At 44.3% G+C, this 22,910-nt stretch overlaps 2 protein-coding genes across 9 annotated transcripts; both read left to right on the forward strand.

Moving 5' to 3' along the window:
• The first annotated feature begins 82 nt into the window (after positions 1–82).
• Positions 83–14,306, forward strand: hagh (hydroxyacylglutathione hydrolase). Of its 7 annotated transcripts, none has more exons than XM_031892547.1 (11): positions 3,516–3,696; positions 4,317–4,402; positions 5,545–5,732; positions 5,863–5,927; positions 6,517–6,634; positions 7,098–7,206; positions 8,084–8,187; positions 8,299–8,400; positions 8,842–8,921; positions 9,817–9,901; positions 14,056–14,306. In XM_031892547.1, exons 1-11 carry the CDS (start codon positions 3,653–3,655, stop codon positions 14,074–14,076), a joined length of 1,002 nt encoding a protein of 333 aa, XP_031748407.1. In that variant the 5' UTR covers positions 3,516–3,652; the 3' UTR covers positions 14,077–14,306.
• Positions 14,307–15,953: 1,647 nt separating this feature from the next.
• On the forward strand, positions 15,954–21,420 carry fahd1 (fumarylacetoacetate hydrolase domain containing 1). Of its 2 annotated transcripts, none has more exons than XM_004918062.4 (2): positions 15,954–15,996; positions 20,412–21,420. In XM_004918062.4, the coding sequence occupies exons 1-2, from the start codon at positions 15,969–15,971 to the stop codon at positions 21,092–21,094; spliced, it is 711 nt and encodes a 236-aa protein (XP_004918119.2). In that variant the 5' UTR covers positions 15,954–15,968; the 3' UTR covers positions 21,095–21,420. The 2 variants fall into 2 exon arrangements, with proteins under 2 accessions (XP_004918119.2, XP_002935896.2); XM_002935850.5 differs by lacking the exon at positions 15,954–15,996 and adding an exon at positions 16,209–16,273.
• Positions 21,421–22,910: the final 1,490 nt, after the last annotated feature.

The following is a 22,910-nucleotide window of genomic DNA, read 5'->3' on the forward strand; positions in this document are numbered from 1 at the left end:
ACGTCAGCCTGGTTGGCAACATGTGCCCTTTCTGGTGTAGCGGGCCCGTTTGGTTGGCGGAGGATATCTCGCTGCTGATTGGCTGCCTCTGGAACGGCGAGACAGATAAAAACCCACGCGTGTGGAAAAACCCACCCGAAACGAGAAGCGTTTTCAATTGGCTAGAGTGCAGCCCCGCCCTCCCAGGATGATGCTGTTTGGGTGCAGGAGAAGTCTGTGGTGCGCACTGTCCTTCCTGGGTGCTGCGGCTGGCTACAGAGTCGGTATGTGGCTGTGGGGCAGGAAGTAACCCAATTCACACTTTATATAATGCACAGGCGGCCCCCCTGCTGCTATGGCGCTACATTCCCCCCCCCCCCCCCCCCACTTGCTTTAGTTCTCACGCAATGCAGGGAGTTGTTGTTCTGCAACAGCTGCTTGGAACTTGCTTCCTTCTTCTATTCAAAGGGCAACCACCCCTAAAAACTAGTTTGAAAATGAAAAGCAACTTTCTACAGGGGCCATAGCCTCCCATTGGGCAGCAGAGCTGTCACTCAGCTTTATTATGGGGCATAGATATAAAAGGTGTTTAAAAGAGATAAAATGCATTGGCATACGCCTGTCATTGTGGGTAAAATAGATACTTAAACCCAGCCTCTGCCCTATGGGTGAAGACACACGGAGCTACTAGTAGCAGCTACTTGTCACGGCTACTAAAATAGACAATGCTGATCATTTACTGATAATTGTCTCTATGTGTGTTTTAGCAGAGGCAATTCTCCGTATTGTCTATGGCAGGGGATTTTCTGGTGTTTAGTAGCCATGAAAAAGTAGCCGCTACTAAGTATGTATGTATATCTTTATTTATACATACATACTTAGTAGCAGCTACTTGTCATGCCTACTAAACTCCAGAAAATCCCCTGCCATAGACAATACTGAGAATTGCCTCTGCTAAAACACACGTAGAGACAGTTATCAGTAGCTCTGTGTGTCTTCAGCCTTATGCACTTTTAGTGCATCTTTTCAGTTGGTCTTTTCAGCTCGGTCTGATCACAGCCTTAGGGGATAAAAAGGTAAAATGCTAGGGATGCAGCCATATAAAGCCCAGCTGAAGTGGGCACCCTGAGAGAGGGGGGTCGAGCTCTGCTTTATGGCAGCTTTATGCTCTGGGCTGACCTGAAAGAAATGAGTCCTGAATAGGACCTAACACTTGAAGGGGTTGTTCACCTTTGAGTTAACTTTTAGTATAATGTAGAGAGTCATATTCTGAGACGCTTGCAATTGGTCTTCATTTTTTTTATTACGTTTAGTTTTTTTGAATTATTTCACTTTTTGTTTAGCAGCTCTCCAGTTTGAAATTTAAGTAGCTGTCATGTTGCTAGGGTCAAAATGAACTTAGCAACTAGGGAGTGGTATGAATGAGTAATAGGAATAGAAGAGGGCCTGGTTAGTAAGATAGGTAATAAAAAAAAATAAATAACAAACAATAAAATTGTAGCAAAACAGATCTAAAGTTTCTTGTCTGCCGGGGTCAGTGACCCCCATTCGAAAGCTGGAAAGAGAAGAAGGCAGCAAATACTTCCTAAACTATAAAAAATGAATAACGTCCAATTGAAATGTTTTTTCGAATTGGCCATTCCATAGCATTAAAATTTAATTTGAAGGTGAAGCACCCCAGGCTGTTGGAAGTGGCACAGACAAAACCCTTATGCCATAATACTAATTCAGCCCCCAGCGTTAAATGTGCCCTTTACTTGCCCTTTAAAGAATGTTACAACATGCCGTAGCGCTGCGATCTCCAACCTTTGGTCCTTGTTCTACCCCTATGGTTTGGAACCAGCTACAGGCGGAGAACCACAGGCTGGAATTGCTGCTGTAGGGAAGAAATAAACAACTTGCACTGGGTCTGTGCTGCCTGTGCAAAGGTGGAAACCTTCCTTGGTAAGAGTAAGTATTGCACTTTATGGCTGCTGTTGAATATGTGTACTCTCTCGAGATTAAAGGGGAACTGTTACAATTAAATGAAAATCTTTATCTCATGGAAATATGCAACTTTGCAATTATAATCAAACATTCTGTACTGTTTTTGAAATTAAGTTACAGGTATGGGAACTGTCAATCAGAATGCCTGGGATCTGGGTTTTTCTGGATACTGGATCTTTCTGTCATTTGGATCTCCATATCTTAAGTCTACTAAAAAATCGTTCAAATATTAATTAAACCCAGTAGACCTGTTCTGCCCCCAATAAGGATTAATTATATCTTAGTTGGGATCAAGTACAGGTACTGTTTTATTATTACAGAGAAAAGGGAATCATTTAACCATGAAATAAACCCAATAGGGCTGTTCTGCCCCCAATAAGGGGTAATTATATCTTAGTTGGGATCAAGTACAGGTACTGTTTTATTATTACAGAGAAAAGGGAATCATTTAACCATTAAATAAACCCAATAGGGCTGTTCTGCCCCCAATAAGGGGTAATTATATCTTAGTTGGGATCAAGTACAGGTACTGTTTTATTATTACAGAGAAAAGGGAATCATTTAACCATGAAATAAACCCAATAGGGACTGTTCTGCCCCCAATAAAGGGTAATTATATCTTAGTTGGGATCAACTAAGATGACCTTCCCATAATTTGGAACCTTCTGGATAACAGACTTCTCAATAATGGATCCTATACATGTACTCTTTACTAACCCCCTCTGTCTCTCTTCATACAGCTTTGTGACAGTCGGATATTGTTATTGTTTTAATACATTGTCTTTGCAAAGGCACCACACACCCATTGTATTAGACCTAACTGTCGATCAAAATCTGACTCTGACATAAGGAGAGAATGTAGAGAGACAGATGGCTAAGAGGGGATAGCAAAGAGCAACTTCATCAGTTCAGAAAAGGCACAGAATGTTTATTATAATTAGAAAGTTACTCTTTTTTATGAGATGAAATTACACTAATATTGAATTGTCGTTTTCCCGATGGTTCCACTTTAATCCACCTCAAGCAAAGGGCTGTTTCTGGGTGGGTATGGAGATTCCTTGCAGTTTGCTCCACGCTATCCATGGGACATGACTGCACGCAAAATCCCTTTAGGAGTGTGAAGATCCTGATATTTGAGATGAATTGCTGTCATTCATAGATTCTTCTTCGGAATGTGCCCTTGGCCGTCTCTTGTGAAACTTGATTAAACTGTTGTCTGCGTAAAACGCATTAATCAGTAACTAACTTCCTGGGGTTGTTATTGCTGCTCCCAATGGATCTCTAGATATAGAAGAATAGGATGACGGGGGGAGAAACAGATCATTTCCAATAATTGTAGCCCAGTGGGGCAACTCCACCTCAGAAATATGGCGTCCATGTTTTTGGCTGAGGATCAATTCAGCTAAGCAATAACTTTCCTACTAATTACATAGTGTAAAGGCAGGTCAGTCACCTCAGGTTGCCGCTCCCTTGCTTTATGGCAGTGTAGTGGAAGGTGTGTTCACGTTGGGGCAATAAGGCGCGGCGCTCGCTGCAGTCCCTTTAGAAATGCTGAGTCAGTGGAAAAACCAGCACGGGCGGAGGGGATGTGGTAGCGATAACTGCCTGCCAGCTGGATGATATTTGTTTGAAAACAACGTGGCCTTGTCTGACACAGATTAGCTCCATGTTCGGGAACCATTAGTGCATGGGAGACGGCAAATGCCCCGCGGATACTTTTTTAAGTCGCTTGTAAGTATTGTTATTTGTTTAAGCAAAAGTGACATGGGCAAACAGTAGCGCCACATAGTTACAGCGTGATGGAGATACACACAACAAGTAGCAAATAATAGTCACCATTAGTGGAAGGGAGAATTGGAATTAAACGGGTGGTTCCCCTATTAGTTGATATGTTATAGAAAGCCCAATTCTAAGCAGTTGGTCTTAATTTTTTTTTAATATTTTATCATTTCTGAATTATTTGCCTTCTTCTTCAGCTTTCAGATGGGGTCACTGACCCCGGCAGCCAAAAATTATGTTATTGTTACTTTTTATTACTTATCTTTCTATTCAGGCTCCCTCCTATTTATATATCAGTCACTCTCTCAAACCACTCCTTGGTTACTAAGGTAAACTGGACCCTAGCAACCAGATAACAGCTGAAATTCCAAACTGGAGAGCTGCAGAACAAAAAAGTAATATCTAAAAAAAAATAAACTACCAATAATAAAAAATTGCAAGTTGTCTCTGAATAGCACTCTCTACATCATACTAAAAGTTTATGTAGTGAGCAGCCCCTTTAAGGTAACAGCCCAAACAGGCAAGACTGGCACAGAACAGGTACGGCAGGTTTCACTCTTGTTTTGGGACAGGGAGGACAAACTGGAAGAAAACAAAATACTGAACGTCAGGGTCACGTGGAGCTACAGTAGGGCCGGGCAGGGTGCTCAGGAGCAAGGTAAGGTGGGCTTACAATCAAAACAGTAGGGGGTAGGACTGGGGGTTTTCACAGGTTCAGCACATCCTACAGAGAGGTCTGTGTCTAATAGAGACTGGGGAGGAGGGCCATAACCAGGCAGCAAGCATCTGGGCTGGCAGTTGAATGCCCAGTCAGTACCTGTGGTTCATTTTCCATAGGTGAGTGAGTAGGAGACACACAGGCTGTACTTAGGGCCCCCTATAGGTCACTGCCAAACCCCATTCTGTGTTACCTTAGAGGTCTCGGGTTAACAGGCACTATTTATATAGTAGTAATAGAATAAAGTCCCTTTTATTCCGCTCTCTTCCAGGCATGGGATCAGGGTGAGACTAGGGTGAGCGGGGCCCACGTGCTACCCACCCAAACATGCACGCCTCCCTCATACTTACCTAGGCGCAATTGGGGGAGGGAGGTGGGCGAGCGCCATTGCACCCTGGCAGGGTTTGGATCTGGGTCGCGTGGGGCCCATGAATGCTGGCTGGGATTTTCCTGGTGTCCCATTGGCCCAGTCCTGCATGGGATTCTAGGTCTGTGTGTAGCAGAAAATGAGGCTTGGTCAGTGTAAACCTCTAATTATTGCTTTAAATCCTTACAGTCTGGGAAGATAAGCTATTTAGATTGTAAGCTCTACGGGGCAGGGACCTCTATCCTCTTGTCTCTTTGATTCTTAACTTATTGCAGCTGTACCTTGTATTTATTTTTATTATCATACTTTGTATTTGTCTATTTATTATTATTGAATGTATTGGTTTGCTGTACAGCGCTGTGCACATAAGCAGCTCTATATATAGAGAGATATATATATATACATACGTACAAATATGTATATATACAGAAGCAGCTCTATATAGAGATAGATATATTTTCATACATATATATGTATATATACATAAGCAGCTCTGTATATATATATATATATATATATATATATATTATATACATACATACATAAGCAGCTCTATATATATATATATATCAGAGAGAGAGAGATATACATACATTACATACATATACACATAAGTAGCTCTATACACAGAGATAAACATACTGTACATACATCACATACAAGTATTATTACCAATTTACCATTGCTTCTGTTTCCCGTTCTTCCATTGATACAGGCTCAGCCTATTTAGGGACTAGTGTCCTGCAGAATCAAACGCCGTTTGAGCTCAGAAACTCCAAGGTGGTCACTCAGTGCACCATGAAGGTCGAGCTGATCCCGGCCCTCACTGACAACTACATGTACCTGCTCATTGATGAGGAGAGCAAAGAGGCAGCCATTGTGGATCCCGTGCAGCCCCAAAAGGTGAACCTTGAACCCAGATAACTGATGCCAAATAACTTGTTCGCTGAGGTTTATGGGAACTGGAGATTAAACCAGCTTGGGGCGGGGCAGTTTGCAAGATATTTATCAGGCTTTCATTCTCCCCCATCAGGTTGTGGACGCAGTAAAGAAACATGGAGTTAAATTGACCACTGTCCTTACAACACACCACCACTGGTAGGGAGCCATTTTCTATCTATACTTTTTATTGCAAACAGTCATTGCTTGCCTCTTGGTCATGCACTGTACAGGCTTCAGAACCAAAATCTGCTCTAGAGCCCCACACAACACAAAAACCCCTAATATACTTATGACTGTCGCTTCAAAACGTATGAATAAATACCATATTTATAGGCTGAAATCCAGCTGCAAAACAGTTCTTCTCTTTCTGCATCATTTGAAATCCTGGCAGGGAAGGAGGGACTAAAACATTGGGGTTACAAATTTCTCCACAGCTTACAGACTACATACAGGAACTACATAGCCCACAATGCATTGCACTGTGATGTTCCTTTCCTTATTGACATCACATGTGCAGGGAATTGTGGGATTGGGAGGATGCAGGCTGAAGGCAGGCTGAGGGCAGTCGCCTACTGTTATATTTATTGAGTCAAATTAGTCAGATCAGTAGGAGAACAGGGGGTGGGGCTTAGGGAGCTGTTCCAAACCCTTTTATTACATTAAAAATTATTCTTTTCACTGGGGATTTCCTTAAAACGAAGAGCGTCCGAGGGGGATAAATCACAGGTCCAACATTGTTCCGTAGGGATCACGCTGGCGGAAATGAGAAGCTTGTGAAGATGGTGTCTGGTTTAAAAGTATACGGAGGGGACAGCAGAATTGGGGCACTAACACAGAAAGTTTCCCATCTAACCACCTTCCAGGTAAGCTTGATGGATCTGCTGAGTCCAACTTGAGGAGTCCCTGATTATAAACTGCTCGTGTTGGAGAAGGAGAGTTGCTAAGAACAAGTATTGTGTGAAGATGTCTGATTAGGTCATGTGTTGGGCTTTAGGGTTCCTAAGGAGCCTATGACTTGGCCGGGTTCTTCAGGGTCTCCCATTGTAGTACAAAGTGATACATGGCCGTCATTCCAAAAGGAAGTGTATTGCTATTTCCCTGGAATGATGGCCATGTATCACTTTGTACTACAATGGGAGACCCTGAAGAACCCGGCCAAGTCATAGGCTCCTTAGGAACCCTAAAGCCCAACCAATGACCTAATCCAACTTCTTCCCACAATACTTGTTCTTAGTAACTCTCCTTCTCCGACTTGGTATTGTTGCGGTGTCAAAATCTCCAACATCTTTTTAGACACTTTTTTTTTTTTCACATTTTTCACCCTAGGTGGGATCCCTCCACGTGAAATGTCTCTATACCCCATGCCACACGTCGGGGCACATCTGCTACTATGTCACAAAGCCCAACAGCACCGAGCCACCCGCAGTGTTCACAGGTAAAGCTCCACTGGTGCTGGGAATTCGGAAGAAATAAGAATAAAACTAGGAATTTGGATGGCAAGGTGGTGGGGAAGGTATCTGACTTTTAAATAAGAGTAAATACTTGTTGAACAAATCACTCCACGTGCCGTGCCCAGTAGCAGGAACCCATAGCAACCAATAAGATGTTTGTTTTTAAACAGGTGACTAGTAAATTCTACCTACTGATTGCTATGGGTTACTGCTCCTGGACACTTAGGGGTGTATTTATTAACACTGGAGACAAACCTCACCAGTGATGTTGCCCATAGCAACCAGTCAGTAATTAGATATGGACGATCACCTACAAGCTAAGGTGGCCATACAAGGGCAGATTTCAGCTGCCCGTGTATGGGGCCCTCCAACAGGCCTCTCCGACCAATATCTGGCCAAAAATTGGCCATATGTCGATCAGATAGGCTTGATTTTTAGTCGGATCGGGGACCAGATCGTTGACGCTCATTGATACAGCCCTCGCTCCAAATTTTCCTATGCCCTTCATTAGCACAATGTTGCCCACCCAAGGTGGGCAAATCTTGCCAACTTGCAGCTCAGCAGTAAAGTGTGACTGAAGTTTATTAGAGCATAGGTCACGTGTCAGCTGGGAAACTAAGAATATGGTAGTCACATGTCCAATTTCAAAAATGAAATATAAAAAAATCAGTTTGCTCTTTAAAACAAAAAAAAAACGTATTTCAATGCAGGACTTTGTTGGAAAAGCTCTATTAATTGGTACAATCATGGTCTATAAACCATGATGAAATATTAATCCAACACCGTTCTTTGGTTTATATAACATGGTTGCAGTGACTGTGCCCTAGGAGCCAAGTAATAAGGGGTGTCCTCTCCCGGCAGGTGATACCCTCTTTGTGGCAGGATGCGGGAAGTTCTTCGAAGGGACACCAGAGGAGATGTACGCTGCCTTGATTGAGGTCTTGGGCCGCCTTCCACCTGAAACGGTAAATGTGATTGGATGCAATCACAGTCATCCATGTTAATAACCCCTGGTCCATAAAGCAAACATATAAATCATAAATCCACCTATTACTCACATCTTCTGTCTCCTACAGAGAGTCTACTGTGGCCACGAGTACACAATCAACAATCTCAAGTTTGCGCGGCACGTGGAACCATGCAATGACGCAATAAAACAAAAGTTGGCTTGGGCGAAGGTAAATCACTTTTCCCTTTTAGAATGATTTATCTGCATTCTCTGATGAGTCCTGCTCAGTACAGAGGAATACATGTTATATAGATACAGTATACTATAGTTTCTGTACATTCTGACTTCTGCTACATTGTTTCAGCAGTCAGAATCCGCACAGACAGACTGATAATGCTTTTAATTGCCATTATATTTACAAAAACAAAAGCTTGTGAAGCTTGTGTAAGATTTGCTTATTATACATGTAAACATATATAATATATATATATATATATATATATATATATATAACAGGGTAATGTAAAGTTTATGCTGCTATAAAAGTGTGTCACTCTTTGATGTAATGCAGTGAGCTTTTCAGCAGGACCAGAACCACAAAGGTTTTGGGTTCTACACTAGACAAAATACATTTTTTTTTTTTTTTTTTTTTTTTAAATTGTCTTTCTAGGAGACTTACAACAGTGGAGAGCCTACTATCCCTTCTACTCTTGCCGAAGAATTCACATTTAATCCTTTTATGAGAGTGAGGTATGTGAGTTTTTTTTGGTTCAGTCTTCTTGGTACAAGGGGTACCCTCTAAATAATGATAGAGGTGCAGTTCACCGGAGAAAACCCATTCAGCAACTCCAAAAGCACTCACCCCAAATCTCCCCCTAACTGGCCTTCAGGCTGAGCACCCTTATTTCATAACAAGGTTACAGATATATAGAAACATTGGGGTAACAGTCACCCTGCTATAGTTCCAGGGGTACCCAGGGTACAAATAAGCACTCACCCCAAATCCCCCCCTAACTGGCCTTCAGGCTGGGCCCCCTTAGCCCATAACAAGGTTACAGATATATAGAAACATTGGGGTAACAGTCACCCTGCTATAGTTCCAGGGGTACCCAGGGCACAAATAAGCACTCACCCCAAATCCCCCCTAACTGGCCTTCAGGCTGGGCCCCCTTAGCCCATAACAAGGTTACAGATATATAGAAACATTGGGGTAACAGTCACCCTGCTATAGTTCCAGGGGTACCCAGGGCACAAATAAGCACTCACCCCAAATCCCCCCCTAACTGGCCTTCAGGCTGGGCCCCCTTAGCCCATAACAAGGTTACAGATATATAGAAACATTGGGGTAACAGTCACCCTGCTATAGAAACACACAAATAAGCCTCATTACATGGTTTATATACAAGTATATAGTGACTAAGGTAACTGTAAAAATATAAGGATAAGTCATGGGGCAGTTCCATGACCATATAAAGATACGAGTGCAAAGGCCGAGTGCTTTTATACAGGTCATGAAACTAAGCACAGATTATAACTGATGACATTACTAAGCACCATTTATAAGTATATAATTTACAGGATATTCAAGATACTTGATACTGTTCGTGCTTGTGAGTTATAGTTCTGTATGTATTTGTGTTGGCAGAGAGAAGTCGGTGCAGGAGCATGCTGGGGAACGAGACCCCATCTCTACGATGGGAGCGATCCGTAAGGAAAAAGATCATTTCAAGGTGCCAAAAGACTGAAAAAAAACAGAATTTCCTTTTTGTGTCTCACCAGCAGCTCTACCCCCCCTTATTTTGTGGGACGCTGACCCTCTCTTGCACTAATTATTTGGTTATTTATCCTCCCTTTTAGAACATTTATTTTGCTATTGAATTACAAAAGCAGGGGAAAAGCATTGGTCGGACCGACTGGCCAATCCCTGGCCTGTGCATACAGTGGGGAGGATTTTCCCCTTTCCTGGGTGATTGCTGTTCAGATAACAATTAGGGCGGGTGGAGAATCCAGTAAGCCAAGGACTGCAGGGCATTGGCCCAAGTACACAGGCCACTGTGATGCCATTGCTGGCCCGAGGGCTAAACACTCAGCAATATGCGTCCCAAACAAGTTCCAAACAAGGATGCCTATATATCAGCTTGGATTTCATTCAGACCAAACCATTATAAATGCTACTTCAGGGAACGTTCTTCCGGTCGTGGTCAGTCGGCTTGACTTGGACCTGTCTGAGCGTGGCTGCTAGGATGTTAAGGTCTGAACACTTTTACCCCCATATGTAATAAAAGGCACTAAGTTTGCCCAGTAGCAGTAACCCATAGCAACCAATAAGATGTTTGTTTTTAAACAGGTGACTAGTAAATTCTACCTACTGATTGCTGTGGGTTACTGCTCCTGGCCACTTAGGGGTGTATTTATTAACACTGGAGACAAACCTCACCAGTGATGTTGCCCATAGCAACCAGTCAGCAATTAGATATGGACGATCACCTACAAGCTAAGGTGGCCATACAAGGGCAGTTTTCAGCTGCCCGTGTATGGGGCCCTCCAACAGGCCTCCCCGACCAATATCTGGCCTAAAATTGGCCAGATGTCGATCAGATAGGCTTGTTTTTTTAGTGTGATTGGGGACCACATCATTGATGCGGCCCTTGCTCCAAATTTTCCTATGCCCTTCATTGGCCCTAGGGCCAAACGATTGTATTAGCATGATGTTGCCCACCCAAGGTGGGCATATCAGGGGTAAGATTCGCTCGTTTGTCCTTGCCAAATGAGCAGATCTTACCGTGTATGGCCACCTCCCCCTTTAGGAAACAAAGGCAAAGATCTGATTGGTTGCAATGGGCAACATCACCGATGATGTTTGTGTCCAATGTGTTGGCAGTATATAAATAACAGAAAAGAAATAAATAAAATAATGTTAATAAATACACCCCCGAGTAACCCCAATAGTGTGTGTGACCCGGAGGTGCTGAACCCTTTGGCGGCTGAACAAATCTGGCATGACTGCGCGCACATATATATGCTTTATTAATTAAACTGTAATTTATGTCTTTTGCTTAATAAACATATATATAAATATTTATATATAATGAGGGTAGGAGAATTGTCAAAATAATGTAAAAAAAAAAAAAAAATGCTGCCTTTGAAAATTCAGCATTGTGGGGGGTTTTGATTGTGTAATTGCTCCATGCGTCTCATTGGCTCATCTCTTTTTCATTGTTCTTTTATATTAGTGCTCATATAGTGAATTAGGGGCAAATCACCTCTATTTCTGCTTACAGCTTATTTCCAAAGGCAGAAAGCTGTGTGACAGTCAGTAGCACCGCGGGTACAGTTTGTGCCTGGCAACTGGGGGCCACAGTGTGTACCCCCTTATGCTTTATCACAAGGCAATAGCTGCCTATACCAGTGCACATGGGTGCAGCAGGGGCAGGGCACAGGGTGGCAATGCCCAGGCACAAGAACTATTTATTACCATTTGCCCCACGGCATAGTCACTCAGTCCCCCATGTCCTACACCAGCAGCGTTTGCTCAGCCAGAACGCCACGTTTGATTGTATGCCATTTATTCTTTCTTTACTTGAATGTATAGGAGCCAAAGGCAGTGCCCAGGGGATTCTCTCTAACCCTCTATAACCACTTCCTGGCCCTGTGGCATCACGTCTTAATGGGTTGGTTCACCTTTAAGTTAACTAAGTTATAGAATGCCCTATTCCTAGCAACTTTGCAATTGGTCTTTATTATTTTTTTATTATTATTATTATTATAGTTTTTGAATTATTTTCCTTCCTCTTCTGCCACTTTCCAGCTTTCAAATGGGGGTCACTGACCCCGGCAGCCCAGAAACTATTGCTCTATTGCTCTTCGAGGCTACAATAATACAATATATTACAATATAAGTATTATTGTTACTTTTATTACTTATCTTTCTATGCAGGCCCTCTCCTATTCATATTCCTGTTCCTCATTCAAGCCCCTCTTGGGTTATTAGGGTAATTAAGACCTGATATACAGGTATAGGACCCTTTATCCAGAATGCTCGGGACCAAGGGTATTCCGGATAAGCGGTCTTTCCGTAATTTGGATCTCCATACCTTAAGTCTACTAAAAAAATCAATAAAACATTAATTAAACCCAACAGAATTATATTTATAAATTATTTGGGATCAATTACAAGGTACTGTTTTATTATTACAGAGAAAAAGGAAATCTGTTTTAAAATCCTGAATTATTTGATTAAAATGGAGTCTGTGAGTTGGAGCTTTTTGGATAATGGGTTTCTGGATAAGGGATCCTATACCTGTACCAAACGGGAGAGCTGCTGAACAAAAAACTAAAAAAAAAAACAAAAAAGCATACGAAATAGATAATGAAGACCAATTGCAAATTATCCAAGAATATCAATCTCTGCTTGCTACTAATTTAGTTAATTTAAAGGTGAAGTACCCCCTTTAACAAATATATATAGATTGACTGTTTTATTTCTATTTGTGCTTTGTGGCAATTCAGGGAACAATTTCATTACAAGCCAAATAAAGATTGTCGGATAATATCTTCTAGAAGGTGAAGATTATAAGTGGGGAGTTACAGTTTAGTAAACTATAAACACCCTGGGGCTCAGTTATTAACACTGGGCAAATTTGCACCTGGGCAGTAACCCATAGCAACCAATCAGCGATTAGCTTGTTTCAGCCATCTGCAGGTAGAACAACGAGAACAACATTTTTATTGGTTGCTATGGGTTACTGCCCAGGTGCAAATGTGCCCAGTGTTAGTAAATGACACCCTCTCCCCGTGCCTTTGTTTGGCAGGAGAGTCAGAGGATGTTGCAATAATGCAGATGGTACATGGGCTTCCAGCAATAGGGACAGAGAATGTATAAGAAACACATCTACTCTATTCAGATATTTATTATATAATAGGAGCAAAAAGCAGAGAATCCATTTCCTGCATGTTCCATAACATTCATAGGCTAACACGAGGCTATTGGGCGCAGCGGGGGTTTGTTTCAAGCAATAGCAGCCAGAGAGACCCCCGCAGCACTTGCAATATGTTGTCTTTATTCAGAATTAGCTCCCATTACTACAGGCTTTATAGCTTGGGTGCCGGATATTTCTGCTGTTTTGTTCCACCGACGGCTCTGCTTCTGTGTGTTATGTATGTTCTGCAATAAATATGGGAATTGTTTCACTTGTATCTCTTTATTCCTAATGCATTATACAGGGAACTCATGTATTATAAGGGATAATGTACCCCCTACTGTAAATGATAAGGATATTAGCAGTCACTGAGGGGTTCTGTGCCCATATAAAGGCACAAGGCTGCAGGCTGAGTTATACAGGGAACTCTGAGTATCACTCATGTATTATAAGGGATAATGTACCCCCTACTGTAAATGATAAGGATATTAGAAGTCACTGAGGGGTTCTGTGCCCATATAAAGTCACAAGGCTGCAGGCTGAGTTATACAGGGAACTCTGAGTATCACTCATGTATTATAAGGGATAATGTACCCCCTACTGTAAATGATAAGGATATTAGCAGTCACTGAGGGGTTCTGTGCCCATATAAAGGCACAAGGCTGCAGGCTGAGTTATACAGGGAACTCTGTATTATAAGGGATAGTGTACCCCCTACTGTAAATGATAAGGATATTAGAAGTTCCGTTATAGAGCTTAGTGCTGCTGCTGAGCTCTAACACCCCACAGAAAAACATGAATTCAGCAGCACAAAGCAGTCGTACCTATTTGGACAAATTGGGATGTTCATGATTATTTTGCAGGATGAGGTGTAAAGACATCATACCTGAGCCCCCCGTTAGCCCCGTGTCTGTTACTTGTATCATGTGTGCTCTGCTATCTACTAATACAGCAACTCCCCGCAGCCCTCAGCTTCCCGGCTGTAGTGAGAACCACCAGTGCCTTCAATAAACTGCCTCGACTCCTGCAGTCTTCACGGTCCGTCCTTCCGTCCATCTTGGGCTAACTGCCAGCCTTATCCATAACCCAAGCTGGGCCTGAGGATTCGCTCTGACCTGGGCGCTGACAGAAGGAACACACCGATGATTCGTCTACTTAATAATTGCACTGGAAATTCTTTTTGTTTCTTTGTAAATAAATTCAAATTTGCCCTTTATCTGTGAAAAATAGGGTCTTTCAATAAATTGGCTTTAAGATATTTTACTTATGATATTGTTGATGAATGGTGGGGGGGACGAGAGCCCACACTAGGGTTAGGCAGAAAAGATTGGGGGTCTAGCCCCTCCACCATTGCTCCCTAGGAAGGTGCCTCTTCTGCCCACACCCAGTTCCAGCCCCGCTACCACATCTTCTGCCTCCTCTCTGCACGGAGCACTGGGATGGGGCGAGTGTGAGCCGGAACGGGGTTGGCCAGGTCTGGTACCAGGGTGGCTTCAAACGATAGGACGGAGGGTGGGGGTTCGCCTTGGGCGCCCATATCTTTTATACTGGCTCTACATATGTTTAATGTTTAGTGGAGCAAAAAAAAATTTTGATATGGATAAGTGAAGTCATTTTCATATGTAGAATTCAAACAGTCAGGCCGTCCTTCCTTTCTCTCACAAAGCAGCAGTTCTGTCATGCTTTATGGTTAAAGGTTGGGTTTGATAAAGACCTGTGATACTCCATGCCCCCAGCGCCAAACGTATATGCATGGGGGAATTGGTTGGATAAATCATTTATAGGTGGCCTACACCCTACAAGTAAAAATTATTAGATGCTCCAAATTAGAGTGGGGGGGCCTGAGGGGTAAATTTCAAAGCCAAAGCAACAATACTCATATTATACAGCCATATTAATGGACAGATACTTAATAAAAAGGCAGACATTATGGGTGATATAAATATATTTTGCTGGGGAGATTGGGGAGGCCGGGTTACGCTTCTGGCACAGTAGCAGGGAGCAATTGCTTCCCCCCATGCAGAGTGGGAGCCTGTCTGTAGTAGGGGAGGGTAAGTACAGGAGAAGGGGCTGAAATAAAATGCTCCAGGCTGCTCTATGTAGGATTAGCCATCTGTAATGATATAAATTGTTCCCTGTTGGCTAGTTATTTAACATAGCCAGGCCCGGACTGGCAATCTGTGGGTTCGGGCAAATGCCAGAGGGGCTGCTGTAAGATGCCATAGTCACTATTTATTGGGCTAGTGGGGGGGGCTGTTTGGGCCTCTGTGTACTGGGAATGCCAGGACTAAGGCCCAGACTGGCAATCTGTGGGTTCGGGCAAATGCCAGAGGGGCTGCTGTAAGATGCCATAGACACTCACTATTTATTGGGCTGGGGGGGGGCTGTTTGGGCCTCTGTGTACTTGAAATGCCAGGACTAAGGCCCAGACTAGCTGTTTATGGGTTCTGGCAAATGCTAGAGGGGCTGCTGTAAGATGCCACAGACAGTCACTATTTATTGGGCTGGGGGGGCTGTTTGTGCCTCTGTGTACTTCAAATGCCAGGGCCAATTTTCAGTCCCAGCCCATGGCTATATATTGCAGTAAAATGCAGACTGAGAGAACCAGTTTGTGCCTGTGCAGTCGGTCACACAAGGGATATCCGACAGACTGACAGCCATCAGGGACAGCCGGCCAGTTGTTGCCCAGTTGTATTAGAAGCCCATTATTGTGTTAGTCCCTGGCACCCACACTGACAGTAACTAGCCCTGCTATTACAGGCCCAGGGGAATGGCTTGTGGCTTCTGTAGCAATGTCCCAGCTTATATTACCTGCCCTTAATAGCTAACCAGCCCCAGGCTTGGGCAAAGGCCACATGGACCATTTCCTACACACAGAATGCAGGGGAATCCCGCTCTTACTGAAGGTGAGCACAGAAACCCCACAACATTCTACTCTTCATTGTAGGGAAACATATGGGATATCATTTCCACCTATCATTTTCAACTGTGGTCTCTGTAGAATTTTATTTAATAATAATTACACGCCATTTATCCAACTCCCAGTCAGCCCACAGGGACTCTATCTGACAGACCCAGTGCGAATACATGATCATGTGACTACAGTTCCCTCCTCCCCTCGACTGACCCCGCCCCCCTTCCCCTCCTAAGTGCCACTTCCTGTTCTTGTCAGAGCGCTGGAAGGTGAGCAGGTTGTGCCGGGCACAGGCTCCGCTATGGGGGCTTTCGGGTTTGAGGGCGAATGGCAAGAACAAGTAGCAAGTTAAGGATGGAATACTAAGCCATTAACCCTGCTATAGCTGCTTGCTGCAAATGTGTAGGATGGCAACTATCGAGTTAATATCAGAATAAAGTATGGGGGGTGGGTCTGCACTTACATTTCCTATTCAAAGGGGCAGTTCCATATACAGGGGGTACAGGGGCAGTTCCATATACAGGGGCAGTTCCATATACAGGGGGTACAGGGGCAGTTCTATATACAGGGGGTACAGGGGCAGTTCCATATACAGGGGGTACAGGGGCAGTTCCATATACAGGGGGTACAGGGGCAGTTCCATATACAGGGGGTACAGGGGCAGTTCCATATACAGGGGGTACAGGGGCAGTTCTATATACAGGGGGTACAGGGGCAGTTCCATATACAGGGGGTACAGGGGCAGTTCCATATACAGGGGGTACAGGGGCAGTTCTATATACAGGGGGTACAGGGGCAGTTCCATATACAGGGGGTACAGGGGCAGTTCTATATACAGGGGGTACAGGGGCAGTTCTATATACAGGGGGTACAGGGGCAGTTCCATATACAGGGGGTACAGGGGCAGTTCTATATACAGGGGGTACAGGGGCAGTTCCATATACAGGGGGTACAGGGGCAGTTCTATATACAGGGGGTACAGGGGCAGTTCCATATACAGGGGGTACAGGGGCAGTTCCATATACAGGGGGTACAGGGGCAGTTTCATATACAGGGGGTACAGGGGCAGTTCCATATACAGGGGGTGCAGGGGCAGTTCCATATACAGGGGGTACAGGGGCAGTTCCATATACAGGGGTACAGGGGCAGTTCCATATACAGGGGGTACAGGGGCAGTTCCATATACAGGGGGTACAGGGGCAGTTCCATATACAGGGGGTACAGGGGCAGTTCCATATACAGGGGGTACAGGGGCAGTTCCATATACAGGGGGTACAGGGGCAGTTCCATATACAGGGGGTACAGGGGCAGTTCCATATACAGGGGGTACAGGGGCAGTTCCATATACAGGGGGTACAGGGGCAGTTCCATATACAGGGGGTACAGGGGCAGTTCCCTATACAGGGGGTGCAGGGGCAGTTCCATATACAGGAGGGGCAGGGGCAGTTCCATGTACAGGGGCAGTTCCATATACAGGGGGTACAGGGGCAGTTCCATATACAGGGGGTGCAGGGGCAGTTCCATATACAGGGGGTACAGGGGCAGTTCCATATACAGGGGGTACAGGGGCAGTTCCATATACAGGGGGTACAGGGGCAGTTCCATATACAGGGGGTACAGGGGCAGTTCCATATACAGGGGGTGCAGGGGCAGTTCCATATACAGGGGGTGCAGGGGCAGTTCCATATACAGGGGGTGCAGGGGCAGTTCCATATACAGGGGGTGCAGGGGCAGTTCCATATACAGGGGGTACAGGGGCAGTTCCATATACAGGGGGTACAGGGGCAGTTCCATATACAGGGGGTACAGGGGCAGTTCCATATACAGGGGGTACAGGGGCAGTTCCATATACAGGGGGTACAGGGGCAGTTCCATATACAGGGGGTACAGGGGCAGTTCCATATACAGGGGGTACAGGGGCAGTTCCATATACAGGGGGTACAGGGGCAGTTCCATATACAGGGGGTACAGGGGCAGTTCCATATACAGGGGGTACAGGGGCAGTTCCCTATACAGGGGGTGCAGGGGCAGTTCCATATACAGGGGGTACAGGGGCAGTTCCATATACAGGGGGTACAGGGGCAGTTCCATATACAGGGGGTACAGGGGCAGTTCCCTATACAGGGGGTGCAGGGGCAGTTCCCTATACAGGGGGTACAGGGGCAGTTCCATATACAGGAGGGGCAGGGGCAGTTCCATATACAGGGGGTACAGGGGCAGTTCCATATACAGGGGGTACAGGGGCAGTTCCATATACAGGGGGTGCAGGGGCAGTTCCATATACAGGGGGTACAGGGGCAGTTCCATATACAGGGGGTACAGGGGCAGTTCCATTTACAGGGGGTACAGGGGCAGTTCCATATACAGGGGGTACAGGGGCAGTTCCATATACAGGGGTACAGGGGCAGTTCTATATACAGGGGTACAGGGGCAGTTCCATATACAGGGGGTACAGGGGCAGTTCCATATACAGGGGGTACAGGGGCAGTTCCATATACAGGGGGTACAGGGGCAGTTCCATATACAGGGGGTACAGGGGCAGTTCCATATACAGGGGGTACAGGGGCAGTTCCATATACAGGGGGTACAGGGGCAGTTCCATATACAGGGGGTACAGGGGCAGTTCCATATACAGGGGGTACAGGGGCAGTTCCATATACAGGGGGTACAGGGGCAGTTCCATATACAGGGGGTACAGGGGCAGTTCCATATACAGGGGGTACAGGGGCAGTTCCATATACAGGGGGTACAGGGGCAGTTCTATATACAGGGGGTACAGGGGCAGTTCCATATACAGGGGGTACAGGGGCAGTTCCATATACAGGGGGTGCAGGGGCAGATAATAAGGGGCCCAGGGATGGGACTGTACATTTCCTGTTTGTACAAGATATAAACAAATATTTTGTAATGTTTTATCTCAGAGCCAATAGGGACATTCAGCAGCTGTTCCTTCACATTCTCACAGCATCTTGCTGGGCTTATAGACTTTTATTTCCTGGTGTCACAAGAAATTTGAACGCAATATTTAGAACTTCCCAGATATAGATTAAAGGGGAAGTACTGGTGATGTTATAATCAATATAATGCAGGGAATTGTGCCCTTTACCCTGTACTTTAAAGTGCTTGTAAACCCAGCCATGATGCGCCCCCTAGTTTTGCTATAGAAGCTGCCAAAATACATTATAGATGCAAGAAAATTCACCAATGAGAATTCTACTGATTCTATTTGCATCTGATAATTATAGATGCAAATAATTGACCAATGAGAATGCTGATTCCCAGCTCTGTGTCAGGCATCTTGCTGGTACCTTACGTATAGAGATAATTATGTCATTATTTCCCCTCATTATATGGCACAGGAATCAGACATGGGGATAAAGGGACAGACTTGTTCAGTGCTGGGAAACTGGGCTTAATGCTCCCAACTCCAATTGCAGGAACAGAGAACAGGGAGCCGGATTTACACAGATCAGCTGGGATTCTCATTGGAGGATTCTTTGCATTTAAAGCAGTCGCTGGCTGTGGAGATTTGGGGAAAAGTTTAGGAAAAGTGTTATTGTGCAATATTGCTTTAAGAATACAGCCCTGATGTTGCTGGACTACAGCTCACAGCATGCCTCACTCTTCATTATATGTTACATTATTCTGGGATTTGAAGTCCAGCAACAACTGAGTAAAGTTTACAGTCTTTAAAATACAAGAATATTAGAAGTCACCATGGACCTCCAAGGGAGGCTTGAACTGAGAGGTCCCACAAGCACCTTTCTTATGTTTCTGGTAAAGAACGTTAAAGGAGACATATCCTATAAAAATTAAGAATGTACCAGTGAATTATACTCTAGATATAGAAGGATTGTGCTTAAAAAAGTTGTGTTTCAGACTGATTTATTGAGAAATTCCACAAAAACCCCACTAGCCCCGCCCATCTGTTCCACTTCCTGCTGGCTGAATTCTCTGGATGAGCTGGGGGGCCGGCAGCCCTCCGTACCCTGCACTGTGGGATAGGAACCAATCAGCAGCTAGGCTGACCTGATAGGGAACTGAAGCCTCTCTCTCTGTGCTTGTGTGACTGCAGGGCTGTGATTGGTTCTCCCCCTCCTACTGTGCTTCTGGCAGGGACCGTTAGGACACGCCCACTCTCCATTTCAAACTTGGACAGAGAAGTGATAGGATCTATAGGGAGCCCCAATAAATGGGCCATTACAGATAGGGTTAATGTTTAGCCCAAAGGGAAACCAGCACCGGATATTATTCATAATTGCCTACAAAATTAGGGTTTTCCCATTTATCCAATATGTCTCCTTTAAGCTGGATTTCCATGGGCTACAAGGTTGCTAAGCCTTTGACCCACTGCTGGAAGCCTTCAAAGATAGCCCTTCCTTTGACATCTATTTTTTCTTATCATAGGCCAGCCTCTACCAAGGCACACAATGGCCTCTAGAAACCTGAAGAGGTTTTGGGAATGGGGCAGGAAGATTATCTGTGTCGGGAGAAACTATGCGGACCACGCCAAGGAACTTAAAAACGCCGTCCCTACAGAGCCGGTCTTGTTCCTGAAGTCCCCGTCGGCCTACGTGAAGGAAGGGTCCCCGGTGGTCATGCCCTACTACTGCAACGATCTGCATCACGAAGTGGAGCTTGGGCTTGTGATTGGCAAACAAGGCAAGGATATAGCGCAGTCTCGGGCCATGGAACATGTGGGGGGTTATGCGCTGTGCCTGGATATGACTGCCAGAGACACGCAGGACCATTGCAAGAAGAAAGGACTGCCCTGGACTTTAGCAAAGGCCTTCGACACCTCCTGTCCAGTCAGCGACCTCATCCCCAAAGAGAAAATACAAGACCCGGGCAATGTCAGCATATGGCTGAAAGTGAATGGCAGCCTGCGGCAGGAAGGCAACACCTCGGCCATGATCTTCCCCGTCCCGTTCCTCATTAGCTACATCAGCAAAATCATCACCCTGGAAGAAGGAGACCTCATTCTAACGGGAACGCCGGCCGGGGTCGCCTCCGTGCAGGAACACGATGAGATGGAGGCAGGGATCAATCACGTAATCAGCATGAAATTCAAAGTTGAAAAACAGTCGTGATGAGTTGAACTTATTCAATGGGGACTTTAATGTAGAGGATTTTGTAACGATGCAAAGGGGAAATCAAGCGCAGTAATGGCAATAACCACTAGGTGGCACATCTGTCTTACAACCTGTTTTTATGCTTTTACCAGAGATAGAAAGCATTCAATATTATAATTTTACGTTATTATGATGAAAATGATCAAATTATTTTAATTAGAAATAGCCCGTTATCTTACTAGAGTTGTGTCTTCACCGGCCGCTCCCTAGGCTGTAACCTCCAATGCGCAGAATGGTTATGGCTCCTGCGGGAGAAAGGTAATAAACTCTTTATGGGAAGATTTCTTTCAGTCTCAGTCTACTGTATAAGGACACAGAATAGACAAAAAAGCCATGTCAAGTACAGGTACTGTTTTATTACTACAGAGAAAAGGGAATCATTTAACCATTAAATAAACCCAATAGGGTTGTTCTGCCCCAATAAGGGGTAATTATATCTTAGTTGGGATCAAGTACAGGTACTGTTTTATTACTACAGAGAAAAGGGAATCATTTAACCATTAAATAAACCCAATAGGGCTGTTCTGCCCCAATAAGGGGTAATTATATCTTAGTTGGGATCAAGTACAGGTACTGTTTTATTACTACAGAGAAAAGGGAATCATTTAACCATGAAATAAACCCAATAGGGCTGTTCTGCCCCCAATAAGGGGTAATTATATCTTAGTTGGGATCAAGTACAGGTACTGTTTTATTATTACAGAGAAAAGGGAATCATTTAACCATTAAATAAACCCAATAGGGCTGTTCTGCCCCCAATAAGGGGTAATTATATCTTAGTTGGGATCAAGTACAGGTACTGTTTTATTATTACAGAGAAAAGGGAATCATTTAACCATTAAATAAACCCAATAGGGCTGTTCTGCCCCCAATAAGGGGTAATTATATCTTAGTTGGGATCAATTACAAGGTTCTGTTTTATTATTACAGAGAAAAAGCAAATCAGTTTTAAAATTCTGAACCATTTGATTAAAATGGAGTCTATGGGAGACGGGCTTTCCGTAATTCGAGCTTTCTGGATAATGGGTTTCCAGATAACGGATCCCATACCTGTATATATATATATATATTTTTTTTTTTAACAATCGTCTTTAAAGGGTCAGTATACCATGCCTTTTTAAACATGAGCTCAGTCAAGGCCTTATTATCTATACAGGAACCTGAATACATTCGTCTAGAGTGTCAGCTTTAGGGGGTAGCCCTTGGGTGCCTATATCTGGCTAAATATGGAGGTGGAGCTGACGAGCTACCCTCTCCTGATGCACGCAGGACAAGGACCAGGGAGAGATTTGGGTATAAAACTGTTTCCTATGAGTGCTGTATAATAGCAAACATTGGGAAAGTAGTGGAATTTATTGTACTCAGACTGAGCAATGGTGTCTATAGGTGTATCTGGCCCTTTAAGCTTAAAGCGACACTGACATAATTGAGTCATTATAATTTAGCTTGTGATGTAGATGGATAGAAAAGGACTAGAATACCAAGTATAACATACTGAGGAGGTTTCTGGTTCTGTTCCATTCATTATTGGAGCTGGTACAGTTAGTTCCCCATGGCTAACCCAAGTCATGGTTGGACCTGTAGTTGAAAGGATAAGTAAACCTTTAAAATAAGTTGATGTAAAATTAATGAGAGTGCTATTCCAAGGACTTTTGCAATTTACATTCATTCATTTTTTTTAATTCCAGTAAATAAAGGGTTAAAAGTACTGTCAGTATGGAAGCATTTTGTTACAACAGCGCCGCCTGCTGGTCCCTGTCCGAACATGAAGCAG

The sequence above is a fragment of the Xenopus tropicalis genome, chromosome 9 (assembly GCF_000004195.4).
Source record: "Xenopus tropicalis strain Nigerian chromosome 9, UCB_Xtro_10.0, whole genome shotgun sequence".
Taxonomy (NCBI): domain Eukaryota; kingdom Metazoa; phylum Chordata; class Amphibia; order Anura; family Pipidae; genus Xenopus; species Xenopus tropicalis.